Source organism: Elgaria multicarinata, chromosome 3, assembly GCF_023053635.1.
Source record: "Elgaria multicarinata webbii isolate HBS135686 ecotype San Diego chromosome 3, rElgMul1.1.pri, whole genome shotgun sequence".
Lineage (NCBI taxonomy): Eukaryota > Metazoa > Chordata > Lepidosauria > Squamata > Anguidae > Elgaria > Elgaria multicarinata.
In genome coordinates this window covers 97,923,235-97,939,701 of record NC_086173.1, presented here as the reverse complement: position 1 = coordinate 97,939,701, position 16,467 = coordinate 97,923,235, and the positions used below count along the sequence as shown (strand labels likewise).

Here is a 16,467-nt window from a genome sequence, read left to right as displayed (position 1 = left end):
TAGCGTAACTGGATGTATGCCGAATTTCAGTAGTTACAGAGTACTCAATTCCCTTGTGGTCATTTATATCGTACAATAGATTTAGGGTTTTGGACATCCTAAATAAGAAAATGTTAAGATCACTACCTAGATTAATTTTGCTGCCTCCAACCTGCCCCCTTAGGCTTACCAGATTTGCACACATAGGGACAAAAGTTTAAGACAACAGTTAGCAACACTAGACTCAATCAATAACAGTCAAATACACCAACATAATAAAATGAGAAAACCCATGTGACCATAAAGGAAATATTTATTAAAATATATTCAAGAAACTGTCAAACTTCTAACAAAAGCCAGGAGAAAGTTGAAGGGAGAAACATCTGTACAGGAAACATTGTTGGAAATGCTTTTACATGCTTTATTGTTTAAGTTTCACAGTTTAGTTATTGTCTACAAAAATATATTTCTGAAACTCTGAGTCCTCTATAAAAAAAGCTGGTCAGCAACAGCAAACCTGACAAGCAGAATATACCTTAGGACAGAGTGAGCTCCTCCTGCAGATAAGCTTGGCATGACCCAGGGCACTCCTGCCTCAATATTAGGAAAAGACGTTCTTTGGGATTAAGCTCCACATTAATTCTGAAGGAAGGCAATTTAAAAATGAGTTTTTATTTCTCTCATTTCCTTCTTCCCCCACCATGTGTAAAACTTGGAGCCAGGAGTTGCACATCCTTACACATGAGAAAGGGGTCACTGAACCAATGTTTGGCGTCAGGCGAGAAACTCTGCTTTAGCATTTATACTCAAGATTCACCCTGTTCTTGTGGGAACTGCTAGTTCTAGCCAACAGTATAACATGATGTGCAACTGGAGCACTTTCTTCAGCACCTGACCAGTCCTGCCTTCTGGAACAGAAGCTTGATTATAGCTAAATTCTCAAACCTGATCTGGACCCTCAAGTAATGCCACTCTGGTAATTTCAAAGTCATTTTAATTCCCAAATGTAGGTCTGAGTAATACTGGTTATTTTTGAGGGCTTAAGGCTTAAACCATGTTCCATCAGCATTCAGACAGATGCAACCCTACCGTTAAGAATGTATTTCTAGAATGCTAACCAGCATGGTTTCTAGACAAAACAAGAGGCTCAGTGCTAGCCAGCTGGGATCTTCCCAAATTCTCTCCTTATGGAGGTTTTACCTGATAAGTCTTTAGAGGTATTCATGTGTAAAAATATCTTGCTTACTAATATACGGCTGCCACCTTTAATTAAGTGTACCTTGCACTACTCCCTGAAACAGGCAAGATGAATAAACTCTGTGCAATTCCACAGCTGGGGACCTTGATCAGAAATCTTATCAACAGAAGATAGTAGAAAGGGGGAAAGCTGCTGATGTACTCTGTTTGTAATACAATATGACACTGGGGTAATGAGCTTCCTGATTCTCTAAAGTAGGAACGCTCAATCCATGGGATGCCAGAACTTAAGTGGCAGTTATAAAGCCACAGTGATAGTAGTTGGGTTGCAACAGGCCTGTGAAATACACCAGTATCTCCTAGTAGGGCAAGAACCATGGAGAGTAGCGAGGCTTATTTCCTCATATCCAGGGTAGTATGTATTCGGCACCATGCAAGTAGAGGCTCTGTAATCAAACTTGATATCTTATTCATTATGTATCAGGTTTTAGGGTTCAGTATGATGGGCAGTTGGCAAAGGATACACACAGCCCTGAATTACCCTCTCGAGTAGCACCTGATGTTGTGATTGAGGTGCATCAAAAATATATTAACATTAGTAGATTAGGGTTTTCCCCTCAACAAATGGATTGTGAAGGGTAATACATGCAGCCCACTTACAACTGGCTAGTTTAACCAGTAGAGAGCATACATTTTCAAGGGCTGGTGCAGACATAAAACAATGCTGGCCCTTGACTAGGGTTAACAGATCCACAGCAGGCCATGGGATCACTTGTTGTGTTTCTTCTCACAGGCACATTCCTTTTGCCTTCTTTACTCTGATTCAGTTTGGTTTGACCAGTGTTAATGCTATTAACACAGATCTGGGGGCACCCTGAACCAAGATTTTGAAACCGAGATAAGAGGGCAAAGGCAATTCACACACAAGGAGAGGGGATGGGATTGAGGGACTGTGCTGTCCCAGAAGCCACTCCCAATTCTTTAACCTTCGCTAAGGGCCAGAATATGTTCTGCCTGGAATAGCACAAATGTTACCTAATTCCAGTTTTTCGGTTGGTTAGGGCAGATTAGTACACAGATTAAATAACAAGATGAAGCTGTTGCTTTTGCCCCAAACTAATGCTCTTCAGAGCTGGAGGCTTCACTCAAAGGCTCCCCACATTTACTGCCACACATTTAGCACTAACATCTGTTAGTATGCACTCCCCATGCATGTAGTGCTAAAAACCCTGAGCAACCCAAGAGGTATGTGAATTTTAAACACGTAGTCATAATCATCCAAGAGATTATAAAGCTATTGCGCCTCCCCCACTATCAGAGCCTACACTACACCAAGCACTTCCAACTCACATTCTAACAAAGCACACACTATCAGGGAACCATATATCATCTCAGGGAAAGAACCAAATCTGGACAATGCAAAAATTACATTTCCATCTTCCTCAACTCCTGCCTCACTTTAAAGGGACCACCCACATGCCTGTTAGTTAGCATTTGGCATTGAAAAAAATCCTGCAACATTTGCAAGGCAGTCTGGAGAACAATGGAAAGCTTGGGAATGTGCTCCCTTATTAACTTTCAGTTGTAAGCAAAGGTCTAAGTTGGTGTTTCTTCTGTATGTAATTTCAGGGTTTCCTGGCTGGTTTTTTTGTTTGGAAAAGGGAAAGATGGATTCTAAGCAGAATAAAGAATTCCCATTCTGTTCCCAAAATCCCCCTCTGCACTGCTAATTTAGGCAGGTTAGTTAAAAGCCCTATTTTTTTCATGGTCAAAGAGTACTGTGAAGTCCAAGCAACATGACAAGACTACCTTCCAACAATAATAAATATTTTGTTTCATGATGAAGTATGCACGGTTTGCACAATGTGCCAGGGAATAAGCAATATCCACCCATAAAAGACAATTTACAACCCTAGTTCTGCCTTTAAATAGGGCTTAAATGCCTCCTTTAAAACACATCCAAGTTACAAACTTGCCATATAATAGACCAACTTAAGTTTTTCAGAAATGATCTGCGTAGCTATCTGCAGGCTCCAAAAATGAATTTTGTTGGGTTTTGTTTCTTGCAAGACAAGGACTCAATTCAGAGAAAAGAGCTGAAGTAAAGAACATGAAGATTCAGCACACACCTGGGACAATTCGCACTAGACAAAATCTGAGGGAACAATCCTAGCTTGGCCTTTGATGTGTGTTAAAAGACAGGTCAAAGAGACTTAGGTCCTAAGTTAAGTTCTAGGATTTCAGCATTATCATCATCTTGTAGTAAAGTCGCACTATTAGCGTGCAAAGAACAGGCATTTACATAACCTGAAGCTTTGAGTTCTGAAATTCTTCCTATCTCCCTATGTGGAGCTGAGTCCTCATTCCCTGAGCTGGGACCAAATCTCAGTTGAACCTTCCTTCCTGCAACTTCATAAGCATCTTGGCCATCAAGACAATTCAACTGCTTCTCTGCAAATTTTGAACACAAATCAGATTCCAGGCAGAATTTCAAATTCACTCTGGCTTTTGTAATTACTTACCCTCAGCCCCCTGGGAGCAAATCACCCACCAATCACATCAGGTAACAGCATGCAGGCAGGATCAAAGCAGTAAGTGCCCACCACTGAGCAAGGGCTCCCTATCTTCCTACCAAGCGATCCATATGCACAGCCTCCCCCATTCCTCATTACAGTGTTCTTTGTCATTTGTACCTGAGACTTAGCTTCAAACTAAGAAACCACCTTAAAAATTACACACCAGCCTTGGAATCACCGGAATTCTCAGTGTTCAGCCAGATACTGTTCTCCTGTATATCGCACAGTGGAGGCAGGTACATGAGGACTTGCATGTTAAAACTAAACATTACCAAGAGGATGAAAAAGTCACTGCTTCATTGCCCCAGACAAGGAAAGAGATTCACCAAGAGATTTAAACTAAATCTGTTATAAAATACCTGTTTAAAGGCAAGAGATTGAATTTGCCAACAATGAAATGCATTCTCCTGTCCTGTGTGAACAGGAAACAGTCCATGGGGATCACAATATGTCCTAAAAACAGGAGACCTCCCCTGTTTTCTTATGAGGGATGAAAAGGACAACAGAGATGCTACTGGTCAGTGGAGATTTCTCTGTCTGGCTCCAATTTGCTTGACTCTCCTGGAGAAGGGGTATGTGGTGCAGAATGAGACACAGAAGGAATGCCGTGAGCTACAATCCCCTCTACTGCTGGCTCTGGCAGCCCAGAGGTTACTACTCCTGGAGGAAACCTGTTACAAAAAAGAAAACATATGTGTGAAGAAACTGAGATAAAAACTTAACTCTTTCAACCACTGAGGCTCTGAATGAGTTAACAATAAAAGAAAAATATGTGATTTTTACTGGAGGCTTCTGCCTGAGCAGTGTTACATTGTATGTATTTATTTATTACATATTTATACTGCCCAACAGCGAAGGCTCTCTGGGCAGTTCACAATTAAAACCATAATATACAAAGGTAAATTTAAAACTTAAAATTTTTTTAAAATATCTTATAAAACCAGAAAAAGTTATACTCCATGGAAAGCTTGTCTAAAAAGATGTGTTTTCAGGAGGCATTTGAAAGATGTTATATTCTCTGCCTCCCGAACCACACGAGGGAGGGTTTTCCAGAGGGTGGGTGCCGCTACGGAGAAGGCCCGCCATCGAGGTTCTTCACAACGACACTCTGTTCATCTTGGAATGACGAGCAGGACCTCCTCTCACAATTGTAAATGTCATCTGGGTATGTATAAGGGAAGGCTAGGTATCCTGGTCCCAAGTTGTCTAGGGCTTTATAGGATAATACCATAACCTTGTATATAGCTCGGTAGCTAACAGGCAGCCAGTACAATTCTTTTAGCACAAGTTTTATGTGGGCAGAGCTAGGTGTCCCGGTGAGCACCCTAGCTGCTGCATTCTGCACAAGCTGCACACATGGGTAGCCCCACATACAATGCGTTACAGTAGTCTAATTGTGAGTTTACCAGTGCATGAATGACTGTGGCTAGGCTATCCCTATCCAGGAATGGATGTAGCTGGCGTACCAACCAAAGTTCATAATGGGCGCTCCGGGCCTTTCCCGATTCAGATGTTAAAGAGAAATAGAGCTGGGTGTCATCAGCATATTGGTGACACCTTACCCCAAATCTCCTGATGACTGCTCCCAACAGCTTCATATAGATATTGAATAACATTAGGGACAGGATGGTGCCCTGTGGCACGCCACAGTTCAGCTGCCATGAGGCTGAAGTGCAGTCACCCAATGCTGTTCTCTGGAACCGACCCCGCAAGTAGGAATTGAACCACTGTAGAACAGGGCCTCCAGCTCACAAAGGCAGTCCAGGAGGATACCAAAGTCAACAGTATCGAAAGCCACTGAAAGATCGAGAAGAAGTACAGGGTCGCACTTCCCCGTCTCTCTCCTGAAGAAGGTCATCATCAGAGCGAACAAGGCCGATTCCGCCCCGAAACCAGGCCTGAACCCAGACTGGAAAGCTGTACTGGCAGTTATTGTTGCCACTAGGAGATGAAAATGCAGCCAGGTTTCTGTCTTATTTATATGGGAAGGTAGGACTGGAATTGGTACCATCTGGTTGGGGAATAACTGAACATTCTAAAGATGTCCATTGGTCCAAAGCTTACACAAAGATGGGGTGATGGAATGTTGGCTGCCCTAAACCTGACTGGCTAGAGGGTTCTGCCTGGAGCAAAATATGTGGAGCTGTGAAGAAGCACCTGAGGGAGTCTCACAGGAGAGTTTGCCTGAGGAAGAGAGGCTGGATTAGGTCTCGCAAAGTCAGATAAAAGGGCTGAATTTGGAAAATGTATAAGTGAACCATGCAAAAAGTTGTTGGTAAGAATACACATATGTCTCACCTGTAAGCTGCAGCTCCATTAAGCTCTGGATGTACAGCTGCAGGATCAATACTGGACCACTGAGCCGCTAAAAGCAAGTACTCCTTATTGACACAGTTCCTCAAAGAATCAGGTATGTGACCTATGGCAACATTAAGAAATGCAGAGGTAGGTGATGCCAGTGCCAAAGCTTATTTACATCCCTAAAAGGCATAGGGAAAGGTTTCTAATGGCCTCCCTACTTTTCACACAGGACTGAAGGATTAAGAAAAATCCAACAGCAAAAATACATATGAACAATCCGAGTTATGCAGTACAACAAATTATTGCTCGTTTCCTCACCCATGTGAGGTTCATGAAGGGATTCCTTCAACTGCAGTCTCTAGGTGCCCAATGACATTAGGCCCAAAGGCACGCAAGGAAATCCTCCAGAGCTTCACTTGATAAAGAGACAGCATCAAATATACCACGCATACTAGGCTGGGAGAACTAATAGGCTAAATAAGTGGTGGATTAGTACTAGCCTATGAGCCAGATATGGCTTTTGGGGTGCTCCATCTGGCCTGTGACCTTCCCTCTTTACCACCACCCCCACAAGCAGTTAGACCTCTTATTTTAAAAGCTTCCACTGGAGGGGTTGCAGCAGGGGAGGAAAGGGTTCATCCTTCCCTTCCTATGCACTGGTACTCATTCTGAAAATACCACTCCCATGCAGTAATTAGCCATCACCCTCACCTTCCTGCCCAGCAATTAGGCTTGAAATCGCCTCCCACAGATTCAAAGGGAAGGCTTTATTTCACGCTTAACTGCTGCACAGGGATGTGTGTGCATGCAACAGAGAGAGAGTCTGAAGACTATATACTGTGTGTGTGTGTGTGTGTAGAGAGAGAGAGAATGGATGGATGCAACATATGTAGAGTCCGCTGCCCACTTTTTGCTTTGGTCCCGCAGACCGCTGGCATGTGGTTCCAAGCAAATGAGACACTGGAGAATGCAGCCCTTTGGCTGAAAAAGGTTCCCCTCTCTTTGTCTACTCTAAATGGTCTAAAAAGCTAAAGAACTAATCCAGTGACTTTCAATCCACCTCTGCTGATTCCCCAAGGAGTTCTATCACAACAGCTCTTAACTTTAAGAAATTCAGGCAGAAATTTCTGCCGTATAAAACTGTCCCAGTGAAACAATCTTGGAAGCCACTGTGGAGCTGTCTTTTCAATTACCTGTGATGGCTCTTCTGATCTCCTTAGCCGCATCCTCTCTAGACTCAATGGAAGCCTGTTCACTATACCAGGCTGTGTGAGGAGTACAGATCACATTGGGTGCATCTTTTAGGGGCCCATTTGCAAAGCTGTAATATAGAGAAACACACATATCTTTGATTATGAACTCCAGCAGCCCCAAGACCCAGAGAGAGAAGAGTCCTGTTGAAAAGTGCTACAGGGTGGTAGCATGAGAGGCAATTCAGTAGTTACCTGAAAGGCTCTGACTCATGCACATCCAGTGCTGCCCCTCTAATCCTCCCCTCCTTTAGAGCTTGAGCCAGGGCTTTCTCTTCAACCAGCCCTCCACGAGCAGTATTCACCAGAAAACAGCCTTGACGCATCTGTAGAGAAATATGTAGAGGGGATTACTGAGCTTTAATCATTTTGCTTGAGTTGCAATGGTAGCCTGGGAATGACTGCTTCGAAAGTTAAAATGGTGCACCGATTAATGGTGATTATGCCAGCTAGGAAACTGCTATGCATTACTCCTCCAAGTTCCCTTGCCTGTCTCTTAGGGACCAGAAATATAATACGAGGACCAGAGATGCAGATGCCCTGCGGCACCCTCAATTTGGGAAAAAGTGCAGCAATGGCAATGATGGATGGAGATAGTTGAGGGAACAGAAGGATATAAATGCTATACTCCAGGAGGGATGGCTAATAGAAAAGCACACCTTGGTCCAAGGACAGCTAGAATATAGGGGCGGAGGTGGAGGAATAAGTGAGGCTTATATCGAGAGAAGATAAAATCTGGAAAGAGACCTGCTACAACAAAACCCCAGCAGCCAGATTCTCAAACTTTAGGTGGTGCCTCCAAGACTATGTCATGATTATAGCCAGCACTAATACTGTTCAGGGACCCATCAGCACAATCTCAAGTATAACCTGCCATTCTACAGGCATTGGTGAAGGATCATGGGAGTTGTAGGCCAAAACATCTAGAAAAGCTGCATGTTGCCTACCCCTGCTAAGGCAAAGAGTGAGGATCCCCCAAACATGATGGCCTGCTAGAGGTTTTGTAAAGAGGATTGCAGGGAGGGCTCTCCTAAATCTGAGACATTGCCATGCTTTTACCCTGAGGTGGTTAGGGTTAGGGCAGTACTTCGGATCAGCTTCTGCTCCTTATGAAACTGTGATGGCATAAAAGAGCAATCAAGCTGTGCCACAACAATACTCTTGCTATATGTACAAGATTTATCCTGCCTGCAGCATAGGCTTTTCTTCACTATCTTCAGTGTGCAGGGAGGGAAATGAAGTCACAGTCCCTGCTTTCATAAAACCCTCACAGAACGAACTTGTATTCCCAAACACAATGCAAGGTTGCACCTGTTTAATGGTGAAGTCATTGATGAGGTGATGATTATGCTCATTTAGGCTGCAGTGCAATGTGATGCAGTCACTCTGCATTAGCAGATCTTGCAGGGTGGCCATCCGTTGCAATCCCAGAGAACGCTCCACTCCGTCAGGCAGATATGGATCATAGAAAACCACATTGAAGCCAAAAGGTTTTGCACGTAGGGCAACTGCTTGCCCAACTCGACCTGAAAGAAAGAAAATGTGTTCATCTTAACATAACACATTCTTATCAGGAAGGTAATTACTTGAAGGAGACTTGGAACTATCCAAGAGGCACAGTATACTAAAAAGTCCTATAATCTCTTTTAGGAATAGGAAGCTGGAGTGGGACGTTCCAGTGTCCAGCTGAGGGCCCCAAGGCAGCACAGGAGACTACGTCTGGCAACCTTGTTTGCTTGAGCTCATTCTGGTGGAAGGGGGTGGAGAATGTGATACCTCTAAATATGTTAGGGGAGGAGTTAATAGCTCACTGGAAGCATGCATGCTTTGCATGGAGAAAGTCCCTTGTATCTTCAGCTAAAGGAGCTCAGCTGGTACGAACCTCAGCCGGAAACCTCCAAGAACCACTACCAGTCAGAATTCACAATGCTCTACAGAAAGAACTACTAGTCTGACTCATAAGGCAACTGCTTAAAGCTTTCCCAACCACTGTCAATGGGAACCAGTAGGACCAATGCTGAACCAGCATTAGAGAAAAAGTCTCAAAAATGTTTTCTTGATTTTCTTTAAATGTTCTTTTGGGGACCCTTTTTAAGTCTAAAAAGAAAGAAATATAAATGTATGTATGTATTAATTTAACGAATCAATTTATAGATCGTTTGAGTATATATAAAAAGACATTCCAAATCAGTTTACAACTTCAATATAATAAAATGAGAAAAAATAAATCTTAGGAGCCAGCACATATAGTTTTCTCCAGCTCTGCTCACATCTAACTGCACACTGCCACATATGTACCTAAAAGAGGGGAAAGCAGGTTATTTTGGAAAAATATTGTTAACTGAGCTTAGTAGCAGCAATTTCTTACCAAGACCGATGATGCCCAAGGTCTCACCACGGATACGCACTGCCCCTCCAGCCACCTCTCTGATCTGCTCCATACTTGAGGCTCTGTTTCCTTCTCGCATGGCCTGGTGGAGCCAAGTAACCCGACGATAAAGATTCAGGATGTGGCAGAGGGTAGAATCAGCTGTCTCTTCCACAGAAGAAGAAGGGATGTTGCACACCGCAATGCCTAAGGGAAAAAGGGAAAGAGACTAGTAAAATTCCCAAACACTCCTAATTGCAAACCAAGAAAAGGACAGAGAACCCAACACTTCAAAGCGGTGAACACAATTGCACTGATTCCTGCACATTATCCAGGATTTTTATACCAGCCCAACCACATACTAGACTTTCATAAAGACCAGGGTGGGAAAACATTTTCTATTGATAGCCACATTTCCTCAGAGGTAATGTGTTGAGGCCACATGCCACTGACAGATGGGCCCAAAGCCAAAAGTGGATGGGCTCACTCTTTGTCACCTCCTTTTATTTCTCTTTCTAACATGTTCTTTTCTCCCCATGTCCCCCCTTTTCCTCCCCACCCATCAGAATGCCAGGGGAGGGATGGATCACTCTTGCCAGATTCCTGAACAGATCACGTGCAGAGGGCTTGTGAAGGTACATTACACAGAGATAATTGATCTACCCGAGATACAAGCAAAAGCTGTCCACAGTCTGAGGCAGATGTCTTCTCCAGCCTTGCTATCTAAGACAGGGAACGAGCCTGGGAAGACCTTCTACATGCAAGGCATGAACTCTACCACAGTCTAACAATATGCATTTTGTCATTAAATTGCCTAGATTCCAACACTTCAAGGGTACAAAGCTGGAGGAGAACAAAAACCAAAGAGGATTTAGCTAATTCAGTTCAACACTGAGCTGACTAGGGACTGCAGAATCTAAGGATTCAGGAAACTTGTTTAGACTAATTTCTTACAGATATTTTGACAAGCAGGTAAAATGCTTACTGCTTTTAAGTTATACGTACACTTATAGTCTACACATATGTTTATTTAATTATGTATACTTGGCTTAGTTACTATGTACACTTACACCTATATGGTTGAGCCAAAACATGCTTGTGTGAAAATGAAATCAATAAGAGCTAGCTCCAAATAAACAGGTTTAGGACCAGAGAGATAGGCTATCATTTTCTAAGCCAACACAACAAGATATTTGTGACTTTTAGAAACTGCTCATAGAGGGCACACATTCTGTTTGTTGTGACTTGTGCTAAATTGCATGTATTACAACCCACCTCCCCGTGTGATCTTAGACAAATAAGTATTCTCAGCTTCAATTCTATATTTCTACAGTAAAAATACTGACCCAAATCCACACAGGTTCTTAGAACAATGCTATCATATATAAAGTGGAGTGCTTTGCAAATTTATCTGTCTTAATAGTAAGCATTCCACTTGTTTTCCAGGAACATATGTTTTTAACTGACTTCCAATTTAGACCCAGCAAACGGAACACAAAGAGGCAGTGCGTGTGTGTTTTTCACTCTAAGTATTCACTTACTCTTTAAAACAAACATACTGGGATCACCATACCTAATTCTGCAGCTGACTTGATATCCACATTGTCATAGCCACTGCCAATTCGCACAATGACCCGGAGAGCTTTGAACTTCTCCAGGTCCTGGCGCGACAAGGTAATGGTGTGGTACATCAGAGCCCCAACAGCTTCATTTAGCACCTATGGGAAGACAGAACAACAGAATAACGCTTGCTCCACAGCATTAGAACTAGTCACATCAGGATTCTGCAAACCCGCTCGCTTGCTCCCTAGCAGCAAATACCCCTCCCGCTTCTGGTGAGTGGCCCTGTCCCATCCCACATGCCCAGCATAAAGATCCATCCATGGAGTTCTCCAAACTGCAGAGAACTCGGAGAAGGGTGGTTTCTTCTCGCCTCCTGCAGGACTTTTGCACAAGGCACAAATAGCACCTCACTATTTCTACAAAAGCAAAGAAACCATCCCTCCTTTCCTCCAAGTTCTCTTGAGTTGTTTCTCTCCCTTCCCACTGGACTTTTACAGAAGGCAGAAACAGTGAGGTGTAGTGTGTGCCTTCTGCAAAAGCTTGATGTTAAGAAAAGACCACCTCCTCTTCCAAATTCTCTGCAATTCACACTGGGCTTCCATAGAATTTGGAGGAGGTTGGAAGCAACTACAAATAATGGCTGGCTATTAAAGCAAAATCAAAATTGGTAAACTCCAGAATCAGATTCCCAGTTCTTCACTGGAAAGGGAGATCTCCATTTGTTTTAGTGCATTTACCTTTTCATGAATTTCCTGAGTTGACTGTGCATCACAGAAAGCCACCGTGGCAACATCCTTCAGGATAGGCATCTCTACAGTGCAATCCCTGCCATCAAGGAGGGCAACCAGTGGACGAGCTGACATCGGGCCATTACCAATAGGAGGCCTTATACCTACATATGAAGAAAAACCTTATATCAACTGCAAATGTGAGCAAGAAGGCATGCTTTTATCAGTCCTAAGCCAGTATCACTAAGAATCGATAATTCTTGTAAGAGTAATTCATTATAAGAGCTCAGAGGAATTCAGGGAAAGGCCATAGTTCAGTGGTAGAGCATACGTGTTGCCTGCAGAAGGTCTCAGATTCAATCCCTGGTGAGTCCAGGTAGGTTAGGGAAAGAATCCTGTTTTATATATAAAGTAATACAATATGGGAACACATTACACAGTCAGTATGCGATAAGAGTACTTTCGGGTACTATTGTTCTTGGAAAAATCCCATCACCAACTTCTTGTAAGTTTGTCTTTTAACTCAAAATGCCTTTCTATAATGTTCTGTGAGTTTTTGGTGGTCTTAGTTATATATTGTTCTTAATGAAATAAAAGGATAAAATACTTCAAAGAAATTATCTGATTCTTGAGTTTTCATGGTACTCTCAAATTTGTTTCATCAATTTTTCGGAGTGGAATATGTGGAATGCCCCTCTTGTGGTTTTCCAGCATTTTGCAATTTTCAGTCATGCTGCTACCATCATAAAAGCAACTGGTTCTTTGTGTAGCAGATGTTCATTATCATTGTCAAATATATAGAGAAGAGTCACCTTAGAATTCAAGGGTAGTTACTGTCCAATTATTTTATAGATTCCTGCCTATAACCCACAAGAGCTGCTGTCAATCAGTGTACTAAGCCAATATACCAATGGTCTGACTTGGTATAAAGCTTTTAAATTTATACTTTTCAGATACACAAAGACTCCCATTAACTGCTCATGTCTATACCTGCATGGAAACTTCATCTGAAGTAATGATGCATGCAAGCTACATAAACATTTCTGATGTCTGGCAGTTCACAGATCTTCCATAAAATCAGTATCACATATTAGATACTGAGAAATCATTCATACAAGCATGCAGTTCAAGAGTTATATGTGGCAAATTAAATTAGAATAAGTGCTCTATAACCTCAAGTTTCCTTATATAAAGGAAACAGGCCTAAAAGCAATACGAAAGGAGGGGCAAGAGAGGCAGCGAGGTAATTTGTAATGAGTCATAACTCCCTAATGTCCAGGGGCTGGGATAGTGGTGGCAACCCATGAAAATCTTTTCTTTATCAACCTGACATTACTTGCTGTGCCTATAACAATAACCAAGGATAACAGGAAACGGTCTGATTCCAGAGGGAAACCTGAGAAATGGCTGCTACATCAAAGGGAAATAATATGAGCACAAATTACCGCCTCCTGACTCAGGAAGTAATGATGAAACATCCTAATAGATAACTCTTTCAATATCATGAGAGGTCTTCACAGTATTGTCGATTTACTGGTACTGAAAAGGGAAGATGGACACCCGGATAGAGCAGATATCCCAAAATTATTGCAAAGGTATACAGAGCAGGGATTCCTAAACCTTGCCATCATGAGCCTCCCTAAATCAAGGTGAAAAACATGAACCCCAGTTCAACAAATGATGCACGCTTAAGTTCACTTACAGAGGAGCAAAGGACAATTATTATTTTTTTGCCTTGCCTTGTTGGACAACCAAAAATATGTTGCTCTAGGACCCGCCACCCCAAGGGCCAGGGACTTGTCTATGGCACAAGGCCTGGGGAAAACAAGCTACTCTCTACAACTCTAAGCTTGGAGCTGCCAGGGGAGAAAACAAGCCCGTGCCTCCAAACTGGAGGAAGCTCAGAAGCAAGCCCATGTGCCTGTGCTTCCTATCTAGATGGGGATGGGAAATGAAGGTGCTTCAGCTTGTTCTTCTTCTGTGCCAGATGGACACTCTGAGCTCAGAGCATCTGGCTGGCACAGAGGCAAGCCCACTTGTTTCTTCCTCTTGGCTCTGGTTTGGAGCTGCAGACAGGAGGTGGAGATGCATCGGGTTGCTCCTATGAGAGAAGGAAGCCTTGTACTCATCTCATTCACCAGAGCCTGGTTCCCTCTCTCCATGGCAAAGAAGGTGAGATTATCGACCCCTGCATAAATCCCACTGTATTCAGCAGGATTTACTGCCAAACAAGCATGTACAAGATGATGCTACAATACAAAACAAGGACAGCTTGTGTGATAGCCATCAATCTTCTTCCAGCATGGGTGCAACTAGATGAAAGGAAAATGTGTTTTGAGGGAGGATACTAGAGAAGCAAAAAGCTTCTGAAAAATTGCCCCGTTTCAGACTTGCCAGTTAATACTGGGGCCAGGAGTGAGGACAGTACAGTTTAGTCAGTACAGCTCTAGTCAGCACAAAGCCCAGTTGACTATAAAGGAGCAAGTGGCTAGGCATTCTGTTTCTTTGATTAATCACAACACACTGTAAAGAAGGGAGCACGCAGGCATCTGCATCAGCAATTTCCTATGTTTCTGTCAGAAGGAAAATAGGTCTGGGATTATTTGTGCAGTTGTGTCTTAGGCCACATGGCACCGTACTCATGGCACCCCCTTAAAGTCCCACCTCATATTTGAACATCCTAATAAGAATCAAGCCACTGTAGGCAATTGAAGGAATTAGTCAGATGGTGGGGCAACCACTCTGTGAGAACTAAGAAAACATAATGCTGAAGAACAGCTGAGTTAACCACACAGCTCTTTCCTTCATAATACTTTCCACTTGCTCTTGAACACACTTGCTTTTGAACATTTAAAGCTGCCTCCTCTCTTTTCCATCGTTACTTTGAAAATGTCTAGAATAGCTTTGCAGGTAGCCACTTGGCTCACAGAAAGAGACAGTGCCAATCTGGAGAATTTGGGGCTGGGGGGAGTTGCCCTAGGGGCACCATAACATCGACAAACAGTGCACACCAGGCAAGAAAGAAAATTGTCAGAGAGTACAGTGAGAAGGAAAGGAGCCTCTTCAAATGCCCTTTCAGCCCCAAACCTTTTGGAATCTTAAGAAGGGTCAGCAGATGATGTTCTGTACTTTTCAGTAAGACTGACACATACCAGACAACTCAGGAAGCACCTGCCAGAAGCATCAACAACATTCTCTGAAGGCGTCCATGACCATGGCTCTGAAAGTGTGAAATGGGACTCCCCTAGGAGGCACAAGTCAGCTAATAAGGCTTTTAATGTCCCCTCCCTCCCCCGAACAGGTTTTGTACACATCCGGACTCTATCAAGATGCAAACTGCCAACCTCTCCTGCCCCGCCTTGCAATATTGGACACACCCACCCCTTTCTCCCATACCTTTGAATCTACTTTAGTCCTAGATCCATGCACCTTGAGGAAGGGGCGCGTGGGTAGCGTTGTTATTCGGATCAGACTATAGAGACCGAACTCACTAGGAGGCCTTAACGAAGCCATATTCCTGGCGTTAACTCCCCTCCCGCCGCCGCCGCCGCAATAATGCCGTCCGACGGTATCGGGGTGTGGTGCACGTGAAGCCCTTTGGCCCTCTGCATGACTGAAAAGAAGGCGGCAGCTCGCCGCTTTCAGAAGCCAGGGCGGGATCAGCACTGAAGCCGACTAGGCTGCACAGTTTTGGGACGGCGCTGGCAATAAGCTCCAGAGTCCAAGTTTTCAGAGCGAGGCATTGCTCCGGCGCCGCGCGGAACGGAGAGAGGGGCGGGGGCGACACCCTTCACCAGCCACCTTCTGTCAAGGCAGCGCCGCGCCGAGGGAAGCTCGCGGCACGAGGTCCGGATCCTGCCGTAGCCTTCCATGGAAGCGGGAGGGACACTCGCCGCCGCCGCCGCCGCCGCCGCCCAGCGATCCCTCCCTCCCTCACCCCAGGGCGTTACCTTCGCAAATGCGGTCCAGCCTCTGGCGCTTCACTTTGTGCCTGTCCATGAGACACACCGAGACGGGCCCGCGAGGCTTCTGAGCGGGGCGAGGGGCGGAGAGGAAGCGGCGGCGGAGGGCGCGACGAAGGCACAACCCCGGATCGGCGAGCGGAGCAGGCGGACTCGCCCCCGCCCAAGGACTCCGGGCGGCCGAGCGGGACTCGGAGCGCCTAGTCGCCGGCCTGTTCCCTCGGGAGGCAGGGCGGGAGGGCGAAGATTAGGCCGGCCCGGCGGATGCACTACGGAACCTGTCCTCCCGCTGTCTCTTCCCTGTCGCGGCCCTCCCCGCCGCCACCGGCCTCCAAAAAGGAAGCGGAAGGGCTGGGCTGAGTCCGCGGAGGACGAGGTTCCCGACAAACCCGGAGCGCAGCGGGCCGCTCAACGATAGAGCAGCCCCTAGAGCGCCCCCCCGCCCGAAACCTCCGACCATGGCCGGGCTCCCCTTGCAATGCTTCTCCAGCGGCACTGGCCGTTTCCTGTTGCGCTTTGTAGAACGCTTATAGAATGCTTCCA

At 44.6% G+C, this 16,467-nt stretch overlaps 1 protein-coding gene across 1 annotated transcript; it reads right to left on the bottom strand.

Annotated features, from left to right (window-relative positions):
- Nucleotides 1–274: 274 nt before the first annotated feature.
- On the bottom strand, nucleotides 275–16,122 carry LOC134395048 (C-terminal-binding protein 2-like). Its single transcript, XM_063121023.1, has 9 exons — nucleotides 15,913–16,122; nucleotides 11,972–12,126; nucleotides 11,245–11,389; nucleotides 9,672–9,878; nucleotides 8,615–8,829; nucleotides 7,499–7,629; nucleotides 7,247–7,374; nucleotides 6,051–6,171; nucleotides 275–4,423 (listed from the first exon to the last, which is right to left on the bottom strand). Exons 1-9 carry the CDS (start codon nucleotides 15,959–15,961, stop codon nucleotides 4,264–4,266), a joined length of 1,311 nt encoding a protein of 436 aa, XP_062977093.1. The 5' UTR covers nucleotides 15,962–16,122; the 3' UTR covers nucleotides 275–4,263.
- Nucleotides 16,123–16,467: the final 345 nt, after the last annotated feature.